We start from the raw sequence: 8,951 nt of genomic DNA on the forward strand, positions 1-8,951 counted from the left end.
TCCTTATCAAGGGCTATACCGGAGAATTTTATTAGAGAAATTCCTGGTTGAATTCTTTAAAATTTCGTGTATTGATTCCTGGGGACATCCTTCAATAGTCTTAGCAATTTTCTAAGAGTTACAGAAAGAAGTATGAAATTGATCTTGAAGAAGTATTGAAACAAAGATATAAGATAAGTTCCATGTTGCAATACATTAGGAATTACCAGGTAAATTTAGGAAATGGGATTTTGTGAGGGATATTTTAAGATGTTTATGGAGTTACTCGAAAACCCTGGAGTCTTAAGTTTTAAGTTTGAAGGAATCAAAAAAGAAAATTATTAATGTAATTCTTTAAAAAATATCATTATCAAATAGAAATTTTAGGTGTAATTCCTAAACGAGTTCTATGAAGAAATTGCTTGATGAATATTTTGAAAAATTTCTAACGGATACTTGATAACAATCCCTTTGAACTTCCTGCTTATATTTCTGTATGTAAAACAAAATTTTCACCTTAATTCTACAGAATAAGTTTGGGAGTAGTCTTGTCAGAAATTCAACAGCAATCCATTGATAAACTTCAGGACGATTTCCTTAAATCAGTCTCAAAAAACACTTTAAGATATTTTTGAAGAAACGCTGGAGAAGTTTGATGTACTGCACGATCAGTGAAAATGCTTCTACCCCTCATATGGCTACGCTCATGAAAGCATTTTACAATGCGAGAAAATTGGTTCGGCCAACTCCGCCTCTAATAATTTGAATGAATCCCACTCTTCGCTCACAACTTTCCAATACCTTACGCCGTAATCACATCGATCACCTCATCTTCATCGACATCATCTTCATCGTCCGCACCCGCAGCGTCGACATCGCTATCATCGCCCAACCGATCCCTTTTCAAACCCTCAAACCCGCTACAGGTATTGGTCGTCGTCGTGACCACATCGATGGTCATGCTGCTGTTCTCGTCCTGAAGTTGCTGCAGCTGTCTCTGCCGCGCTTCGTCGCGATCGATGTCCTGACTGCTGTGGTAGATCTTCCGGCCGCCGACCATGTCGTCCTCCTTGTAGCAGGCCGATTCCAGATGTTTGTTCAGGTAGGACTTCAGCGCGAACGTCTTGTGGCACCGTTGGCACTCGAAGTTCTTGTCCGTCGAGTGGGTTTGCATGTGGGCCCGCAGGTTGGACCGATCGGCGAAGGCTTTGCCGCAGTGACCGCAGCCGTACGGTTTCTCGCCGGTGTGGGACCGGAGGTGACCCTGCAGAAGCCACGGACGGGAGAAGAGCTTGCCGCAGACGCCGCAGCTATGGGAGAGCTTGTGCGTAAGTAGATGCATCGCCAAGGCCGGCATGGAGACGTACGCCTTACCGCAGGTTTGGCATTTCTTAGCGGATTGGGAGTCCAAGCTCCGATGGGTTTGCTTGTGGCGTGAGAGGTTACTGGAGGTTGCGTAGGTTTTGCCGCATTCAGGGCACCGATATTTGCCCTTGGGGGAAGTGGTGGTTGGGCTTGGATTTGGAGGTTCTACGGGAGGTTGAGTTTGGTCTGTTGGAGAATTGGGTTTGTCTATGGGAGGAGGTGGATTAGTTGCGGGTTTCTTTCGATTTTTAGAACGTCCGTCACTGGAGATGAGGTCATCGTAGGTGTAGAGCTCGGCGGCAACCGGTTTGTTCTGAGGCTGATGGTGGACGGTAGTTGATGACACCGATTGTTCGGATACCGTGAGATTGGCTTTCTTGTTGCCTTGTGCGACTAGTGTCGTTGAGGGACATGCTTTTTTCCGCTTGATGGATTGATTGGAAGACGATACGAATGAGACCACCGACGCTGAAGTGGTTGGGGAAGAGCCATTGCTTTCCGTGTCGGACGAGTGCTCCGAAGTGGGTGGCGTAAGTGGGGCTGCCGAAGTGATGGTCTTCACCACGGGGACACTCGTTGTTGTAATTTCGTAGCACGGAATAATCATCGATATCGGCCCGGATCCCGGGGGACACTGGTAGCTTCCGCCGTCGACGAAGTTTATGATGCTGCCGTTCTGGACGAGCGTCGTTGTCGCTGGTTGACCGTCCGTGGCTTGTGGGGTTTGCGTTGTGCTGACTGGAGTGCTAGACGTGACAAAGTTCATGGTCGGTTCCGTGCTGGGATGAAGGATTGTCACAACGCACGGAGCCGGAAGCGGGGGTAGGCTCTGCGATAAGGACAATAAATCATGGGCGGCTTCCGTTTCTTCGATGCTTCGATCGCGGAATATTGGCGACGTGGCATCGTACTGGAACGAACCGCCCGCAGACGACGATTGACGACCTGTTGTACTGCTGCTGCTGCTGTCTATGGAAGATGAGTTGGTGCCTACGGGCGTCACAGGCGAGGGTGATTTATCTGCTTTCTTATCTGATGGGGGCTGCGTGTAAATTAACATCTGTTGTTCTCTTTTATTCGGATAATTATTATGGCTACGGCTGGATTTTAGCACCGTCGTTGGTACCGCTGAGACTGCTACTGTCGATGATGCCAAAGGCGACGACGACTGGTTGACGACGGAATGGTTTGAGGAAGCACTTACCGTTAAATGTCTTGAGGAATTAGCTTTCACGTGGCTAACGCCATTGCTGTTGCTGATGATGGTGTTATTGCTGTTATTGTTGGTCTTTATATTGGATGTGGAGGTGGCAACGATGGTTGGTTCACATTTTACGTTCCGGTAATCGCTTAGCTGAATCGAGAATCCTGCAACGAGAAGTTGGAAAGAGCAGAAGTAAAAGAAAGGTAATTAAAATTAAGGCCATTGGGTCGAAATCCAATTAGTACGCCGGTAAAAAACCGGGTAGGCCAAGATGGCAACAAATTAGTGAGCCAAATTAATGGAACGAAAAGATTTCCAATGGGTTGCCATTACGAAGATAGATGTCGATACTGGCAATGATTAAGAAGGGGTTGTTAACAGAGTTATTACAATTAATAAATCACAGCTTGACATTGCTTGTATCGTTGTAATGGAAACACTTATTTAAGCGTGTTTGAACATTTGTATTTTTGATTTGTAGATTGATAGAGTTCACTTTTATTTAACACGTGTAATGTATCCATTACAGGCGGGCCTTCCTTAGCCGAGTGGTTAGAGTCCGCGGCTACAAAGCAAAACCATGCAGAAGGTGTCTGACTTCGATTCCCGGTTGGTCCAGGATCTTATCGTAATGGAAATTTCCTTAACTTCCTTGGTCATAAAGTATCATCGTGAGGGAAAAGCACCAATTTTCAACCTAGTACTAAATTTCGACCCATTCATAAGATTTCGGCCTACTTTGTATGAAAATCCGAAAATTGGCACAGATTTCTTGTAGGTCGAAAATTAGTGCTTATCCCTTATCTGCCTCACGATTTGCAAAATATATTGGAAAAGTAAGCTCTCAGTTCGTAACTGTGGAAGCGCTCATTGAACACTAAGCTGAGAAGCAGGCTCAGTCCCAGTGAGGACGTACTAGACAGTTTCACAAAAATCAAAATTTCTGGGATTCAACCAGTCATCCCCAAGTCCTAGTTGCAATACATAAACAAACTACCAGACAAATTTTCATCCAATTTGGAGAAGATTAGGAGGTGCCTCAAGTCGAAATTGTGTTTTTTGGCTATTTTTTACATTCAAAAAATTCTACCGAGAATTTGGAAAAATGAAAATTAAAATGAATACCACTGATTGAACGTATTATTAGTACTTTACAACTTTTGAGAACACTGTATGCCGATAAGAGTTGGTTTTGACCTCATAAAATTGATTTCTGTTCATTAAAGTACCTGTAAAACATACATTTCTCTACAGTTTTTGTTCTACGAGATTCTTAACCTCATGCCTAGTCGTAAAAGTTCAATCGTAGTATCATTCCTTTGTCATTTCTGAACATTATTGTAGTACATCATTTTTGTCTCCGAATTACACATAAATTGTAAAAAATCGTCGGAAATACGACATTCCTCATTCCCCTGCATTTAGAGCTGCTGCCAAATGGCGCAATTGCTGACATGTTACAAAATTGAACATAGTAGCTTTGCTTTTTCAATGATGGATGATTATTGAAGAAAACATCTAGCAAATGTCATCAACGCAGTCGTGTTTCAAACAACATTCTCATTTGATGCCAAGCAATTTCATATGTGATATAGCCCCGAAGTCAAGCTTCTCGACTACCGATCTTGAGGATCAGAGTTGGATTACGCGAGTTCATTTAGAGTAGAGTGTTCTTTTTTTTTTTGGTTTCGAGTGAAACCAATGTTTGTTATATGCAGCATAGAAAAAGGACTAAAGGCGCAAATCACTACTTGAGCATTTCTCTTCATTCACTTAGGAGTGGGAGATTTTTGTGAGTTCTAAGACTCAGCCACAAGATACACTTTTGAACAATAAATCGTGATGAAATTTGTTGGCCTCAAGTCATTTGGTCCATTGGAAAAAAAAACACTCTAAATGAACTCCCGTAATCAAACTCTGATACTCAAGATCAGTAGTCGAGAAGCTTGACCTCGGGGCTATATCACATATGTAAATGCTTGGCATCAAATGCGAATGTTGTTTGAAACACGTCTGCGTTGATGACATTTGCTAGATGTTTTCTTCAATCATCATCCATCATTGAAAAAGCAAAGCTACTATGTTCAATTTTGTAACATGTCAGTAATTGCGCCATTTAGCAGCAGCTCTAAATGCAGGGGAATGAGGAATGTCGTATTTCCGACGATTTTTTACAATTTATCTGTAATTCGGATACAAAAATGATGTACTACAATAATGCTCAGAAATGACAAAGGAATGATACTACGATTGAACTTTTATGATTAGGCATGAGGTTAAGAATTTCGTAGAACAAAAACTGTAGAGAAATATATGTTGTACAGGTACTTAAATTAACAGAAATCAATTTTATGAGGTCAAAACCATCTCTAATCGGCATACAGTTTTCTGGAAAGTTGTAAAGTACTAATAATACGTTCAACTAGTGGTATTTATTTTGATTTTCATTTTTCCAAATTCTCGGTAGAATTTTTTGAATGTAAAAAATAGCCAAAAAACACAATTTCGACTTGAGGCACCTCCTAATCTTCTCCAAATTGGATGAAAATTTGTCTGGTAGATTGTTTTAGTATTGCAACTAGGACTTGGGGGTGACTGGTTGAATCCCAGACATTTTGATTTTTGTGAAACTGTCTAAGCAAAAACAAAGTGTCCACTTTATAAAACGAATGAGTGTGAAGCTTCCGAAGGAAATCATGAACAATTTTCAACGCAATTTCTACTGAAACTGGTGATGCTTTTGAAAAAGTATCAAAAGGCATTGCTATCACTAGTAAAACCTTAATCGATCTCTTCTTCGATAGATCTTAATCTTAAAAGAAATATGATGAAAACATGTTTAAAAGAAATTATAACACTATCATTCTTGCTATTAGGGCATATTTGAATAGTGTTGAAATAATAAATATCCTAAATTTATAAAAATTTTATGAAAAATGTTTTCACTTTAGCTAATACGAACAAAAACTAAAACATTGTAAATAGAATTTTTTGAAGATATTTAATCTATTTTAGACATAAATTAAACTATGGAAGAATTATTCCTAGAGGTATTTTCGAACGAAACTCGTTATCTAACAAAATTCATCACACGTCTTATTGTTTGACCAATTGAAATCTTTTTGTTATGTTTGTAAATATATTTGTATTGTCTGTCTCGAACAATTCTCGCGTTACTTAAAAAAACCTATGTAACAATGAGAGATTCACTCATTTCTCGCTCTTTTTTTATTATAATAACTATCAAACCCCCAACTTCTGACTTTTCATAAAAATAAACTTTAAAAAATCATAGCTTAGCAAGTTATGAACCGATTTTGGATCTTTTGGTCTCAAACGAACCGCATACTCTTCAAGATTTATTGTGTTCTAGAAGAAATGGAATTGGCCACTTAGTTCCAGAGTTATTCCGAATTCAAATGGGGTATATTCGTTCCGGAAGTGATATTTCACGTAGTTTGTTCAAGATTAGCGGTAAGAAAATTATTCATTGTGTTCTTTCTATGAATAAAAAGATGCCAGAGGGTCGAACGACATTGGTTCTCATGGAATCTGGCCATTTCGGATACCCGGTCACTTGGCACCGGTTCCTCAATGTACCAAAAGAGGACAATTTCTGAAACTTAAAGAATAGTACCGTGCGACGGCTCGAAATTCGTGATTTTTCATCCTGAACATCATAGATATAATGCCAAGGATCAATACGAGGTTCTGGTCACTTCCGATTATCCTGGAATCGGTTACGAGAGGGCCTCAGAGGGGCATTTTTGTAACCCTTCTCACTCATATCGTGTGTCAAAATTCATGATTTGTTTTTATCCTGAACATCATAGCTATAATGTAAATGACCAATATGAGGTCCTGGCCACATCTTGATATCCCGGAATCGGTTCCGGCAGAGCCTTAGTGGGACACTTTTGAGAACCTGCTCACTCATATCGTGCGACGGCTCAAAATTCATGATTTTTATCCTGAACATCATAGCTATAATGCCATGAACCATGGCTCCGGTTTCTTCCGGATACCTCGAAATCGGTTCCGATAGGGACTCAAAGCGACGCTTTTCTAATCCCATTCCCTCATTTCATGCGACAGCTCTAAATTCATGATTATTTTTTCCTAAACATCAATGACCAATATGAGGTTCTGGCCACATCCGGATATCCCGGAATCGGTTCCGGCAGGACCTCAGTGGCACACTTTTGTAATCCTTCTCATTCATAACGGCTCAAAATTCATGACTTCTTATACTGCACATCATTCCTATAATGCCATGGATCAATATAAGGTACTGGTAACATGCGATTACGCCAGAAATGGTTCTGGCAAGGCTTCATATGTACCCTTTGTAGGAAAGGATATCGATTCATGGAGGTTTCACTTCATCTTTATAGAATCCATTTAAATAGTTTTGGTTCCAAAGAGTCACTTCTGGCTAATAAATAATGAAGAAATCGTAAGAAGTATTTGTGGAAAATTGTCATATGAGAAAGAATAAAAATCATCTCAGTAGAAAAGAAATTCATCAACACATTTTTATGAGAACTTTGCTACGGGTAACAATCCAAAAAATATTAAAAAAAATTCTCATATCGTTGTGTTTCTGCTACAATTCTCCCCAGCATTTATATTCAAATTATATGAATAATTACTTAATTTAACGTCCCTGAGGTACTAACAGGAACCTCATTACAATCTTCCATAAATAAACCCTGTTATTACACATAAAATGCTTGTAAAGAAAACTGTAAAAAACTTATTGCTTCCTCTAAAATTTATTTGGAATTTCCTTCCAATTGTTTTCAAAATCCTCTGATATTTTACTTAAAAAATCAAATTTATCCTTTAACTGATTCCTTTATAAAGTCTGACAGATATTCCCTTCAGCATCCAATCCTGAAGTATTTGAGCATGAGCATGAGCATGAGCATGATTGACCGCCCGCAGTTGCTACTCCGTTATTACAAGAACAGCTGAACCTACACAGGGAACCATCACATTCGACTCTGGAGCAGTAGCATCTTCAATGTGTAAGTACTGGTGCTCTTATTATTATAACAAACAATACCGGCGTCGGCTGCGTCCGAATGCAGGTCAATTTGGGGATGGGAGGGAAATGTTGACATGTTACTTGCTTTCTGGGAGCCGAGGAGTCCTCTGCACTTCCACAAAAAAACACTGGGAATTTGGAAATAGGATAGGATTCGTTTTGGTAAACGATAAAGATATATTTTGATATGAATACGTAAGCACGGCTGACCGATACCGATAGTGTGACTACTATGCGAACCGGACACGATCCTGATTTCATTGCACGCTTCCGCGCAACGAGAACTGGACACAATTCTGGACAAACATTTCAAAAGGGCACATCGACATTGGTAAACATTGTCTTTGCAAGGCGCTGTTGAGCCCAATTCAACTCGATCACGCTCACCAATACCACTATCAGGAAGAGCTAACATCAATCTTTCTGATAGTGGTGTTAGTTTGCGTGGGCGGGCTAAGAAGGGCTCAACAGCAACGTTTCTAAAAAAAAGGCTCAAGACCTCTTGGGCCCTTTCCAAATGTTTGTCCAGAATTGATCCGGATTCCGTCGCTCGCCCACAGAGGAGCAAGCAACAGATTCAACAGATCTGACACTACTCAGCATCCAATCCTGAAGTATTTATCGAAAATGTCTATAAATGATATTGAAAAAATAGAATTTTTAGAGAAATTTCTAAAACATGTTCACTACAAATTATCTCGACTATTTCATCCTACATTTCGTTTGTGAAGTTTTCAGGAATTCGTTCGCCATGCCAAATATATTCTTATACAATTTTTTGTTCATCTTGATGGAACTGACCAGAGCAAAGTATAATTTTATTTTTAGTAGATCAGTTAATTTGATGGCATAAGTCCATAAAAATAAATAATAAAGAAATTTGAAAATATCTTTCAAGGTCATATGTTGAACTTTTATATCGTTTGTAAACCTTTGATGCTATAGAATTTAATTTTGTGATCATACGTTTTGAAAATGTCAAACGGAATTTTTAATAAAGGATTTTAGGTTGACAACTCCAAAACAATATCTGAAGTAAAAATGATTTGCCCTTGAATGAACGTAATCATCAATAATGGCAGAGGGATTTGCGCTAAATTATTGTATCTTGAATTTGTAGGAGCATGAACTGCACACAAAAAAAAACATAATTTCGTCTAGAGTTTTTTTTTTTGCCAAAAAACCGCCAATAATTCTCGCACTTTAAAGCCATTGGTAACCAAGTGTGTAGCTTGTTTCAACTGAGAACACTAATGGGTTTTCATGTTATTTAACAATTCTACGATAGAGAGAAGATCCTCCTCTATCCCACAGTGGTGATAACTTTAAGCTTTGTCCAATCATGCGCTTGAT

At 39.5% G+C, this 8,951-nt stretch overlaps 1 protein-coding gene across 1 annotated transcript; it reads right to left on the reverse strand.

The window, feature by feature from the left end:
* Positions 1-781: 781 nt before the first annotated feature.
* LOC110675125 (zinc finger and BTB domain-containing protein 17-like) lies at positions 782-6,623 on the reverse strand. The gene is made up of 3 exons (XM_021839506.1): positions 6,482-6,623; positions 2,549-2,712; positions 782-2,386 (listed from the first exon to the last, which is right to left on the reverse strand). The coding sequence occupies exons 1-3, from the start codon at positions 6,621-6,623 to the stop codon at positions 782-784; spliced, it is 1,911 nt and encodes a 636-aa protein (XP_021695198.1).
* Between the last annotated feature and the right edge of the window lie 2,328 nt (positions 6,624-8,951).

The sequence above is a fragment of the Aedes aegypti genome, chromosome 2 (genome assembly GCF_002204515.2).
Source record: "Aedes aegypti strain LVP_AGWG chromosome 2, AaegL5.0 Primary Assembly, whole genome shotgun sequence".
Taxonomy (NCBI): Eukaryota; Metazoa; Arthropoda; class Insecta; order Diptera; family Culicidae; genus Aedes; species Aedes aegypti.